This window comes from Hydractinia symbiolongicarpus, chromosome 4, assembly GCF_029227915.1.
Source record: "Hydractinia symbiolongicarpus strain clone_291-10 chromosome 4, HSymV2.1, whole genome shotgun sequence".
Taxonomy (NCBI): domain Eukaryota; kingdom Metazoa; phylum Cnidaria; class Hydrozoa; order Anthoathecata; family Hydractiniidae; genus Hydractinia; species Hydractinia symbiolongicarpus.
Genome location: NC_079878.1, coordinates 15669158 through 15682981, shown reverse-complemented (window position 1 = coordinate 15682981; position 13824 = coordinate 15669158). Strand labels below are relative to the sequence as shown.

The 13824-nt window shown below is 34.8% G+C and overlaps 1 protein-coding gene across 4 annotated transcripts in view; it reads right to left on the bottom strand.

The window, feature by feature from the left end:
• The window catches only part of LOC130641571 (uncharacterized), a 33242-nt gene that overhangs the window by 3743 nt on the left and 15675 nt on the right, over positions 1 to 13824 (bottom strand). For all 4 annotated transcript variants that reach the window (XM_057448429.1, XM_057448431.1, XM_057448428.1 and 1 more), the window contains 6 exons: positions 10290 to 10400; positions 10075 to 10216; positions 9767 to 9867; positions 2910 to 3109; positions 2303 to 2417; positions 827 to 966 (listed from right to left, as the gene is read on the bottom strand). In XM_057448429.1, the coding sequence (XP_057304412.1) occupies positions 827 to 966; positions 2303 to 2417; positions 2910 to 3109; positions 9767 to 9867; positions 10075 to 10216; positions 10290 to 10400 (809 nt within the window). The remainder of the gene's footprint in view (positions 1 to 826; positions 967 to 2302; positions 2418 to 2909; positions 3110 to 9766; positions 9868 to 10074; positions 10217 to 10289; positions 10401 to 13824) is intronic.

The following is a 13824-nucleotide window of genomic DNA, read 5'->3' as shown; positions in this document are numbered from 1 at the left end:
TTCGAGTTTGGTGACACAATGTTTCATTTAACAATTTCTTTTTGAAACCACCATTTTTAAAAGCCAATAAATAAAACAGAATATTGATGCTAATAGCTTATTAACTGCTTAGCTGGTCTGTACGGGAAAATATAGACTGAGATATCATAACGAATGGCCTATCCACAGTGAGGTAAAAGAAAGTGACTTTGTTTGGTTTCGTTAATTTAAACTGATCACTCCATTAAAAATGTCATGGAAAAACATAACAGTTAGAAACGCACTATTGAAAGGAAATTTAACGAAGCTCTGTATACTTTTCTGTCATAATGTATCCTGTATTTACAAAGAATTTAAACGCAATAAAAATTGATTTCACGTGTTGCAAAAGTTTACGATAAAGCTTTTGTGCATTTCTGGTGCAAAAGTGTGCGAAAATAGAATATGAAACAAGGTAAGTTATGTTTCCACTTTTTTAACTCTTTGATAACATTGTTTTAATTGAGGACTTTTGGCATTCATTAATTATCTAGCCTACCGATCAGGTATGCGAAAACTTTCCCTTTTATGGTTATAACGAGGTAAAAAAATTGTAAATTATTTGGTGTGGAAAATACCTGGCAACTTTTCGACGCAATTGAAGAAGAAAATAGGCAATTGCGAAGATAAATGTCAAATGATAACACGACTTTTAAGTACAAGCAACTACCTTGCGCTTTAACTTCATTTTTTAATTATCTCCAACAACAATTCTTTTTTAGAACACATACGTGCAATAGCGAAATAAATAATTCGAATGTTTCTAAAGAAATATTTCACCGTGTATTCCCGCCTTAACGAAAACTACCTGTTCCAATCCTTCCACAGTGGAAGCATCTTTGTCATCGTCTACACCAACGTAAAGTGGAGCTTTTTTAAGAGATAATCGAGCCAAGTCTTCTACTTTTCTGGTTTGGGTAGCCGAGAAAAGCATCGTTTGCCGTTTTTCTAAAACAATAGTATAGGCTAGGTTAGTAGCAAATATATAATTTTAATCGGACACGATGCTTACAAGGAGACGTTTGATGTTTTAAGAGTTTATCCTCCATCCTCTAGGCTCACACACCGTTTTTAACTGTTACCTAACATTAGGTAATAAAACAAAAATTTAGTTAGGAACAGTAATTGAACTAATTTTTTGATCTTCGTAGTATAACATTGTTTATCACAACACGGTAAACCTCAAAGGAAAAAGACGAAGAATGGTGAATGATTAAAAAAAGTACGCTTTTTGATAAATATATTATTATTTCTTGTGGTGCAAAAGTTCCCGTGAATGGATTACAAGCTTCTGAAAGTATACTTTAACATTACTTTGGTTTTGCAAAAGGTATTTTTACCTAATTGTACAAAATATACCTTAACAACATGGATTAATACTTCTCGAGCGCAAAGTGTTAATTTTTCCTTAAAATACTGAACACAACGTCCAGGACATTGACCGGGTGCATTAAAGTCCAAAATTCCCAGGTTCCCTTTTTTATACCAACGTAAAGCATAGACGAAGTAAATCAACTTGCCATATATACTTAACTTGAATCTATTACATGCTTTTATGTATAAGAATATTAAAATTCTAACCAGGCTGGTCATTTTTCTTTTTTTCTGTTGTTTAAACAAAAGACCTACTGTGTTTAACCCAAAATCCCAGCCCAGTATTCTTATAAAACATATTCTTATTAAAGAAAAAGCGTGTAGGTTAACACTATAATGACCAGGCCCGGTTTGAATTTTGTATTCTTATAAAAAAAGCGTGTGTACCGTGAGCCATCACATATTTGAAATTGTTTTCTCAAAATATTATTTTTTTTAAAAATATCGCTGGTCGCCCCATTTAGTTGCTGTAAATGTTTGCAAACTTTAGTGGCTACATCTAGACATCTTGAGTTTTTATTGTGTCTAAAATGTTCTTTTAGCAACTAACCAAAGTCATTTTAAGAGGCTTCAAAATCTAGCATGGTTTGTGGTTACAAGCCAAGTAGCATACATCACTTTGGTTTTTCCAAATGTACATAAAACAACAGAATAGGGTGTCACTATTGTGAATGTACTTTTTAATAGCGAGATAAGTTTGTGCAGCTTTTGCATCTTGTTTGCCAATAGCAGTCAAATAACATATTAAAATATAGTTTTTCCTTATTTCTGATGTAAAGTCATTAGTGACCTAATTTTTGACCATCTTTATAATTTAAAAATAAACTATTACTTACACTAAATCCCCAGTCTGCCCCTTCTCCCTCACACCACCTCTCATCACTCAGTCCTTAGGTACAGAGTCACTTACTGGGTAAGATTCTGATAATTTGCTTCATTTCTTCTTCAAAACCAATCTCAAGAATTCGATCAGCTTCATCGATGATCAAACATTGCAAATTTTTAAACACAAACCCATTTGTATTCTATGAATTGAAAAGAGAAAGAACAAAAAAGCAGAGCATAAAAAAAACATAAAAAGGTTTCGACACACTATAACACAAAAAGATTACTAGGCCTTTTCTTTCACTATTCAAAATTAAATGTTCACATCTAGTAAAGAAAAGCAAGCCGAAAGCAATAATGAGATCATTAGATCTTTTTTGTATTAAATTTTCCAAAAAATTTTAGTGTTAATAATTTTTGGAATAAGACTTCGACCCGTTTTTATTAAAACATGTATATGCAATGTAAAGAGAATGCTTCTAAGAAAAGAAGCATAAGTCATTGTTTTTATTAGGATGAGAAAAAACAAAACAGCGTGAGTCAAACCTTTAAAACGCCATTAAAAGGACTTCGGAATCCAAAAAATATTTTTTCCTTTTATAACCCATAGTCCAAACTATTTTCCCTTTTATTTTTTTGCTAAAGAGTCTAGTCAGGCTACAAGTCAAAATGATACTAATGTCCAGACATACTTGTAAGTGATCTAAAAGACGGCCAGGTGTGGCAACGATCAGATTGACTCCACGCTGAAGACGCTCTGCTTCTTGTTTTCTGTTTGCACCTCCCATGACAATTCCAAATGTTTGTTGGTGGTGTTGTAGCAAGTCTCGTACGACACCAAAAGTTTGCAATGATAATTCACGTGTTGGTGATATAATAATGATACCAGTTCCTAAACAATTACTCTTTAAAATGATCTACCCTTAAACAAATTGTACACTCATACGAAAACATTATTTGAACTGGAAAAATACAACTATTTTAAACAAAGCCTCATAGGATATAAATCAAAAAACTTTTGTTCCACAAAAGAAAACAAGACATATGTATATGTTAACTAGCTCGCAAAACATAGACGTTGCCAATCATAATCAATTTTTGTTTTCGAACGAGTACCAAGAACTAATAAAATCAGAGTACTTCAGGTGTCAAAATATCAAAACCAGCATGTTCAGCATGTCCTTTTTGATCAGTGTAACAAACTTCACCTAAATCGGAACATTTTCACTTCGGTTTCAAATATTAGGTGTAAAACTTTCGCGAATTTCGCGAATTTAGGCCTAATTCACAAAGTTTATCCTCGCTAAATGTTTTAAATTTAGCCATTCGCGAAAGTTTATCTTCGCGAAAAAAACAAAAATACCGATTCGCGAAAGTTTTTTTTGCAAAAAAGATGCTAAAATACCGTAACGGCGGAACTCTCTGTTTGTGAAATGAAGTAAAGAAAAGTCAAATATAATGAGAGAAATTTTTATATTTTTATCGCATCAATCAATTTCAATACAACTTATAACTTTTGTTTTTCTTTGTTTCGAAACATCGTTCGAATATCCATTTGCTTCGGTCTTTTACGTTTTGGCGTATTTTTTTTCTTCCTCGCACCAAGCAAAGCTTCTTTTTCATTTTCAATATCATTCACGAAGGAACCAAGTATTTCTTCTTCTTTCGGTTCCACGTATTTTTGATTCACAAGTTTCAGATAACAAGCTGCGTGTTTTTTAATGTTGCAGTCATTGTGATTAAAATAAGACAAGGTATTTCCATCCCACCTTGAACAAGAGGTGAACGAAGATAGTGTCTTAAAGTTAATACAGCTTCCATAGATGCACCGCGGTCAAGAAAAAACTTAGTAATTCTTGGTATTTCTTTAGGAAGATGTCCCACGGTGCTTTCATTTTTTGCCACTGATTGCAAAACGGTCATAAGGATTGTTTTTCTCATAGATGCATTTTAAACTTTCTCTTTCTGTTGGTAACCAAAACTTTCTGTAATAATGAAAGCCACGCACCGCAGCGGTAAAAGAATGGACCTTTTCCATTTTCTCCAAAAACTTTCAAAAGTAAAAAATTGCGTGTCTAAGTACGTATAAAACAACAGAAAGGAAAATCCATCGCAGAACCTATCAAAGAATTCATTTTCAACAAAAGAGACACAATAGAAAAAAAGAACACTCTAAAAAGGAGTGTATAAAAATTCAAAATAAGTGTCTAAAGATTCGAAATGAACAAAAGACACACTTTGTAAACAAAAAATGACTGCACAGAAACTTGTATTCATCGGAAACATGCAGTTAAAAGGAAAAAAAGAGAAAAAGACCATGAGAATAATCCACTGGAAAGTCTGGAAGGTTAGTTGTTAGTCAACCCTTTTAACAAGGATTTTTTTCCGACGGCAAAAAAGTGCTGTCGTGATTTGATAATATTGCTAAACACGTCTTTTTAACCTTATTTAACTGTTTTTAATCTTTCTTATTTCGCGTTATCTCTTCGATTGGTAAGAACAAATTTTTCTTGCGTTAAAGGAAGTTTGAAATAAAAAAAACATTTTTTTTATAAAAGAAAACAAAAAACAGTTGTATTTTGTGTAGTTAACACTTACTTAAAGGATCTACCGCGAGAATGGATGCTAGAAATATATATAAAAGTATATATACGTGTATATATCGTATATATCGACGTGACGATAGGTGCTTATGACGGTGCCGAAGTTTGCAAAGTCGTTAGATTGTTCATGTTAAACAAGATAAACGCAATTTACCCTAACAACGTCGGATTATACCGAGATGATGGTCTTGCCGCATTTAAAGACACCAGCGGACCCGCGATGGAACGCATCAAAAATAAAATACAAGCATTATTCCAAGAATGCGGTTTAAAAATCGTTATTGAATGCAATAAGAAAATTGTGAATTTCTCAGACATCACGCTAAATCTCGACAATAGAACCTTTAAGCCATACAGCAAACTTGACATCATTCAGTACATCCATACTCAATCCAACCACCCACCCAACGTCATCAAACAAATCCCAATCACTACTTTATTCGGAGAAACTTTCGCGAATTTCGCGTTTTTGGCCTTTTTCGCGAAACTTTGTCTCGCGAAACTCTCAAAATTGGCCATTCGCGAAAGTTTATTTAGTACAAACTTTTTAATTTGTCGATTCGCGAAAGTTTATCCACTAAAATTTTAAAAAAAATTGCTGGTTTTGAAAGTTATTTATTGGCTCGCCTTCACTTGGCTCGCCCTCTCAATATAAAAAAGAGACAACTGGCGCTGGGAAGGAGGTTGGAATAAACTCAGAAATAAACAAAAGCAATAATGTTTCAAACGTATGTATTTAAAAAAAAAATTAATCAAGAATCTGGACGCCGTTTGCCAACCAAGTGTTTGATCTGTTTTATAATTTTGACGGTGAAGCAAATTTGTAAATAGAAGTTTTTACATACCATAAGAAAGAAAATTACATCGTTAAAAAACACTTCTTTTCTTTGTCTATCATAAGAAATATAGGCCACTTTTTTATAAGAACATAAAAAATAAGTTCAAAATCACGAATCGCGAAAGTTTATCTCGCCAAAACTTTCCAATTTCAGACTTCGCGAAAATTTTTCAATTTGTAGATTCGCAAAAATTTATCCAAAAAATTTCGCGAGTTTTTGGATTCGCGAAAGTTTCTCTCGCGAAAGTTTCTCCGCATAAAGTATTGAGCAGAGTTTATGCAAACATTCCTCAAATGAACAAATATTTAACGAAGTCGCCCCAACTTATGAGAAGGCGTTAAAGGAATCCGGGCACGATGTTAAATTGCAATACCAAGAACGAAAGAAAGCTGTTTCAAATCCCGCAGAAAATAAGAAAAGAAGAAGAAATATAATTGGTTTAATCCTCCTTAATATAATGTAAACGTATCTACAAAAATCGGAAAGTCGTTCTTCTTCTTATAGACAAACATTTCCCGAAACAAAACAAGCTCCACAAAATATTTAATCGCAACAACGTAAAAGTTTCTTACAGCTGCACAAAAAACATGAAAGCCTATATAAATATCCACAACAACAAAATCATCAACAACAACGATACAGTAATGGATAGAAATTGTAATTGTATTAAAAAGGAACAATGTCCAGTTGAAAATAAACGTTTAACAAAAAAATCTATAAAGCAAGCATAAATTTAAACATCCCCAACAATGAGCGCAAGGTTTACATTGGTTTAGCAGCAACAACGTTTAAACAAAGATATGTCAACCACAAAAAATCCTTCAACACAGCTAAATACAAAAAAGACACGGAACTTTCAAAGGAAGTACGGCGTATAAAAGATAAAAATTACACATCATTAATCACACGGAAAATAATCAGACAATGTAATGAACTGGAATCTTCACATTGGAGCCAAAGTCTTTTCCGCCGTTCGTTAAACGTTGGAAAACCTCTTCAAAAGATGAGATCCTGATGGGGCTAGGAAAGAACTTGAATATCTTTTCTTTCATGAAATTGTTAGTTATTTAGAGGAATACAAGATTAGTCTCTCGTTCTTAACCTTGACCAGACACCTCTGAAGTACCTGTGAGCAATGAAACAATGGCAAAACGTGGAAGTACGTCTGTTACTATTGAGGGTAGTAGTGATAAACGGATGATAACTGGGACATTTGCCATCACCCTTTGTGGCAAATTCCTACCAATGCAATTGATATATTGAAGAAAAACAGATTGGAGCCTTCCACGAGTTGCCTTTCCCAAAGAATTTTCGCTGAGCGTCAATCCTAAGCATTATTCTAACACGGAGGAATCCCTTGACAAAATAATTGTCCCTTACGTGACCAATGAAAGATCGAAATTAAATCTACTAGCTAATAAGAAGGTCTTGATGATAATGGATGTTTTACAGGCCAGATGACCGAAGATGTTGTCAGGAGATAACAAGAGAATAACATCCTTATTGTCAATGTACCAAGAAACATGACGAAGTTACCTTACTGTGAACGGATATTGCAAACGATTTCTCAAGAGCAAATTTAATGTTATTTAATCACATAGCAAAACGATTAGCAGACGGAGTCGAATTAAATGATATACAAGTCAAGCTTCTTTTATCTATTTTGAAGCCCCTTTATGATGGTTGGATCATAGAGTTTTACAATGAAATGACTTCTAGCAAAGGCCTTAGCATTATCAAAAGTTGCTGGGATTACAGATGCTGTAAACATTGGTCTAGAGAAGTTGCCTTCTATCAATCCAATTTGAAATCATTCCAATGATTGGTGACAACGGGGATACCAGTGTACGAAATACCTTAATCCTGACAGCCATAAACAGTTAGACAACGGAGGACCTCACCTTGGCAGAATCAAGAAACGATATCAGTGACGAAGAAAGTAGCAGTGAAGAAGAATGGTACGATCCCAATGAGGAGGATACTTGTACTGAAAGAAACGCTTTCCATATAATAAACGAAGAAATGAATACTATGTAAATCCATGTTGTGAAGTAAAGTTAATAAAGGAAATTTCCCATTCGCGAAAGTTTATCCCCGCGAAATTTTTTAAATGTAGCCATTCGCGAAAAGTTTATACACTTTTGTCTCCGGGAAAGTTTGTACACCTAAAGTACACCTTTCCTGAGTTGCATGACGTCACACAAAATTTAAAAGTTGTACATAACACTTCTCATTTGGATTTTTGAAAAGCTCCAGGTAAAATGAGTAAAACCCGACAGTTTTAAGTGTTAGGATGTTTACACTGATTTTATTCCTATTAAAAAAATTGATTTGATTTAAAATTCTTAGGAAGTGCATAGTTTAAGGATTGCACTGTGACTTTGTCACTGCAATTTAGTGAATTGACTGTTTCCAAATCAATTTCAAAATATCGAGATGTAATGTAACCCTTCTCTAGCACAAAATCTAAGTCAGGCGAAGTCAACAAAGCAAGCAACATGTCAGTAAGTACTGAAAGCTATTGCAAACAGACAATAACAAAAGCACTGTGGCCCACCAGAAAATCCAAACTTACATTGCCTTAATGGCAACATAATTAAACCGTTTTGTACATTCCTATAGGACCAGGGTTACTTTCAATATCGCCTGCTTGAACAAGTAATAAGAGTTTTACCGTGGGTAAATTAAAAATCCATGATGAAATCGTAAAAAAGTCTTACACAGACCATAAAAGGCACCGATAATAGCTTTAAGGGTTGTAATATAATTATGGTCTTCCTTGGTTGATTCGAGTGTGAGTTATAAAATCTATAATTCCACAATTTGTGGTTTAACTTTACGTTAAACCACAAATTGTGCCCACCGTATCAGGTGGTTCGATTTGATAGCCGCTAATAGCGACGTCCCTTAATCCCGGTAGTGACAAATAGTATTATCCCGAAAGGGGCAAAATAATAAAAATAAATAAAGTAATATAATAATAATATAATTTTGAGATCCAAAATTCTCCAGATCTTAAAATGAACACAGCAACAACGACAACATATGACGACAGCAAGAGCAAGATGGCGTTCAGTGTGTACAACTTGTGTTACTGCGCTTCTGTAACTTTGAAACTGCTCATGAATGTCTTGCTGATTTGTTAGGACTACAAGTCCCGCAGGTATGAAATCTGGGTCAATAGTTCTATAACCATGTGTATAATTAGCTAAGTGGTGAAGTTCCTGTTGGGATGGTTGATGGTTCCGCGATCGAAATTAATGACGTTACATTTATTTCCAATATTTTTATTCGGACCTTTCTATATATGTAGCTATTTTTTCAGAAAAATTTTTTGGATAAATTTTCGCGAATCTACAAATTAAAAAGTTTTGGCGAGATAAACTTTCGCGAAATCTGAAATTAGAAAGTTTTGGCAAGATAAACTTTCGCGATTCCTGATTTTTTATGTTCTTATAAAAAAGTGGCCTATATTTCTTATGATAGAAAAGTGTTTTTTAACGATGTAATTTTCTTTCTAATGGAATGTAAAAACTTCCATCTACAAATTGGGTTCATCGTCAAAATCACAAAACAGATCAAGCACATTTCTAGGCTCGGCTTCTTCCGGCTCCCACGCATCATCGTCATCATCTTCTTCGCCAGTAACTCAGTTATAAGCCATACATACATTTGAAACATCATCGCTTTTTTATTTTAAAAATATATATTTTATTAAAAATAAAATGTAAAAGCTTTTCGGCTTACGTCATCATCAGTAAATAAAATGATGAATATTCATCATCGCTTTTGTTTATTTCTAAGTTTATTTCAATCTCGTTCCCAGCGCCAGTTGTCTCTTTTTTTATCGGGAGGACGAGCCAAGTGAGGCCGAGTCAAGAAATAACTTTTAAAACCAGCACATTTTTTTTAAATTTTAGTGGATTAACTTTCGCGAATCGACAATTTAGAAAGTTTGTACTGAATAAACTTTCGCGAATGGCCATTTTTGAAAGTTTCGCGAGATAAAGTTTCGTGCCTGATACCACGATCAGTGCCTGATGCCGATCATGCATGTAATTTTTTGAGGCCTGTGTATCATGAATTATTCCTAATTTAAAAGCTTACCATTTCTTGGCATAAAATTGAGTTTGTACAGTAATTCAACAGCTGGTATGAGGAAGGCTAATGTTTTTCCAGATCCAGTCTTGGCAGCACCAAGTATATCTCTAAAATATAGATGGGGTGTGCTTGAAACAAAATATGCACCACTATCCCTCTCTACTACAACTTCTGCCATTTTCTTTGTTCACTCAACATTATCAATCCTGACTGGTTACCCAGTTTGCCATTAATCCTTTCACAGTTGTCGTAATGATTATAGAAAATATTACACATACAACAACTGACTTAACAATAGCTATACAATTTTTTACCTTCCATCCAATAATGGCATTACAGTTTTGTACTGGATTTCTGTCATATGGGTGAACCCCATGTCAGCAATTCCCTTTAAAGTCTTCTCACAAACTAATGCCTCAAGTGACTTGAATTCTTTTGTTGGCAGCAAGCTAGATTCTAGAACAATGTTTTTTTTAATGCAAGTGTTTCAAAGAAAGAATATTATCCAGCAACACTTCTTTACGATTACCTGCTTGGGGAAGCTCTTCCAACGTATTCTCTTTCAAGTCATCTGTTTTTTTTCCCTGCACATCATCTTCAATATTCTCTTCTGTTTCATCAGATTTTGCTTTTTTAAATTCTGAATAACAAAAAAGGGGATTTAACTCATGTATTAATTCGTCACTTTTGTTTCATTAATGACGCAAAGACAAAACCCTGTTTCAACAATGATCCAGAAAAAATCCTCCAAAATTAAAACGGACTCGTGGCCTTGGGCTTAAACCCAACCTAGTCATGCCAGAGACTATAAAAGTGTGAATCGATTGATATCTGAGGCAGTTGTCTAGTGGAGCGATTGCTGTACTTGCACACCTTCCGCAGGTTAAATGGGAGCTTTATATGCACTAGGAACCCCTTCGCAGGACCCTCATTGATAACAGTTTTATTAGAAACTAAAGAGGCTATCCTGTGTAAATAATAGTAATAAATAATAATAAAAAACCAGGCCGAACCTAAGAACTTGCTTTTTGTGAAATAATGTGTAATTTTGTATTAAATGCAAAAATGACTGATAGTCATGTTAGACTGTGACTGTGTTAATGAACTGAAATTAGAAACTATTAATGCCAATGATGACGTCGAGAAATTGATTATGTATTTGGACAAGTTATTTAAAAAGGACGTCTGAGTGAAGTTTATGAACGATACACAACATTTGATAGATATGTTAGTCAGAAAATAGAGGACTTTATACTTGAATTTGAGAGAAGAAAGAACCGCATAATGCAAAAGGAAATGAAACTATCTTACTCTGTTTTGGCATTTAAATTGCTGGATGCTGCAAAATTAACACATAAAGACAGACAGTTGGTTTTGACAGCTGTTGATTACACGAAAAAGGAAAAACTCTGTGAGCAAATGAAGACCCATTCGAAAATTTCATGGAGAACAAGCGATTCCTTCTGTTGATAATAATTAGGCTATAAAATTGAAACCATCGTCAGACAGTGAGAGAGAAGTGCTCTATACAAAACCAAGAAGGCAGCCACGCTCGTTAAAACGAAATTATGATAACGTGAAAAGCAACCAAAAAGATACCAAGCCCAGACAGTATGGACAGAAAGTTAATCCTATAGGCTTCAACGGAAAACCTATGAAAAGCAAGATTTGTGAATTAATATTACATTTTAGGAGGGATTGCCCTCATAAACGTTCCATGTCAGAAGAAGAAAACATCACTTTGTTTACTGGGTCGAGTGATAATGAGATGTGTTTATTTACTAGTGAAGCTCGAAATGCAGCTGTGCTTGATTCTTGATGCACATCGACAGTTACTGGGCAATTGTGGTGAAAATGTTATCTTAAAACCTTGCACCCAGATCAAGTGAATATGGTGAAATATCATGATAGTACAAGAGTGTTTAAATTTGGTGGAGGCGAAACAAAAATCTCTCAAGAATGTGTGGTGATCCCTTGCAAATTAGCTGGAAGAAGTATAGTGGTGAGAACTGACATAGTTGACAGTGATATTCCTTTGCTGTTAAGCAAGTCGGCAATGAAGAAAGCCAAGATTAAGCTTGACCTTGAGAACGATTGCGCTGAAATCTGGGGAAACGTTGTTGATCTTGCTTGTACATCATCTCGTCACTATTGTGTTCCATTAATTCAAGAAGAAGTCTTGCCAGTAGTTAGCCTCGGCCCTGATGTCTCATTCAAGGAAAAAGAAAAGATCTTTTCAAAGTTGCACAAGCAGTTTGCTCACCCATCTAAAGAGAAGTTGAAAGCCCTGATGATTGATGCGAAAGTGTGGAATGAAGACTTCGAACCTATTGCAACTACTGTTTATTCATCTTGTGATATCTGTCTAAAATTTCACAACACACCATCAAGACCCATAGTTTGTCTGCTATTAACAAACTGTTTTAACGATGCAGTGGCCATGGATCTCAAAAAATGGAACCAGAACATTTACATTTTGTACTTGATTGATATGTATAGCAGATTTACCACTGCCCAAGTAACCAAAGACATCATTGATAAAGTCATGCAGATGTGGGTAGGTTTGGGTTTTGGTGCACCTAAAAAATTCAGAAATGACCAATACAAAGACATGTGTGGAAATTTGAATATTGAGGTTGTTCAAACTGCAGTTGAGAGTCCTTGGCAAAACGGTTTATGCGAAAGAAATCATGCTGTTGTAGATAGATGCTTAGAGAAAATACTGGAAGATAACCCTAATTTGACCGTGAACACGATGTTGATGTGACTTCACAATAATCTATCAAAGAGCAAGTGCAGATACCAAAACAGAACGATCAGGTTAGATACAAACTCACAGATTCTGTTCATTGGATTGAAGCCAAAGTACTAGGACATGCCGGAAAGGGCACTGGCAAATATTCATCATGCCAATGAGGAACAGCTCACTTGTCTTGATTTTGAACAAGTGAGCTAGAACAAATGGAAAAAGTGAATGTTGCTTTTGTGCCTGTTGAACAACATGACAAGAAAAATTTCATTGCTGCCAAGAAAAAAGAGATCCAGACTTAGAAAGATTTTTTTTGTGTTTGAGAAAGCGCCTGACATTGGGCAAAAAGCAATATCAACAACTTGGGGGATCAGCGAGAAGACAGTTGAAAACAAGTGTTTGATTAAAGCCAGACTCGTCGCACATGGATTCGAAGAGGATCAATCATCACAAGTGGACTCAACTATAGTTCACAAAAGCACCCTACACATATTGCTGGCTGTTGCTGGTATTAAAGGGTGGCATTGTAAAACAACTGATGTTAAGGCTGCTTTCCTTCAAGGTTCAGAAATCGGGCGAGTTGTTTACTTGGTACCACCTGTTGAAGCTAAAAACTCAAATTGCCTCTGGGAACTAAAAAAGGTTGTTTATGGACTAAATGATGCTGCATGCCACTGGTTCTTTAGCGTGAAGCAAGAAATTAAAAAGCTAGGTGCCGTTTAATTAAAATTTGATCCAGCAATCTAACATTCCACATCTTGTTTTATTGGCACAATGAAAACAATTTGCAAGGAATCTTTGTTATACACGTGGATGATTTTATTCACGCTGGATGTGCTTCTTTTGAAAACTGTGTTATCTTAAAACTGCAAGAGATTTTTGAGATTGGCAAAACTGAACAACACTGCTTCAAATACATTGGATTGAACATACAACACACAGAGAATGGTATGAATGGTACGACAGTGTGTCAAACAGAATTCGTATCAGGCATGCAGCCCATCTCTCTCTCTGCTAATCGCTAAAAAGGTTAGAAGTGTGATTGGACAAGCAAATTGGATCAAACTAGACCAAATATATGTTATGATTTTCTTGACCTCAGCATATGCATCAATCATAATCCAGAAGTGAGACATATCATCCAACCCAACAAAATGATCAAAAAATCAAAGATGATTATCACTTAGTGTATCCAGCACTTGGTAGCAACAATAACCTCAAACTTGTTATGTTCTCAGATGCATTTAATGTGAATTTGCCAGATGGTGCATCTAGTGCAGGAGGACAAGTCATCTTTCTTGTTGGGAAGAGGAGC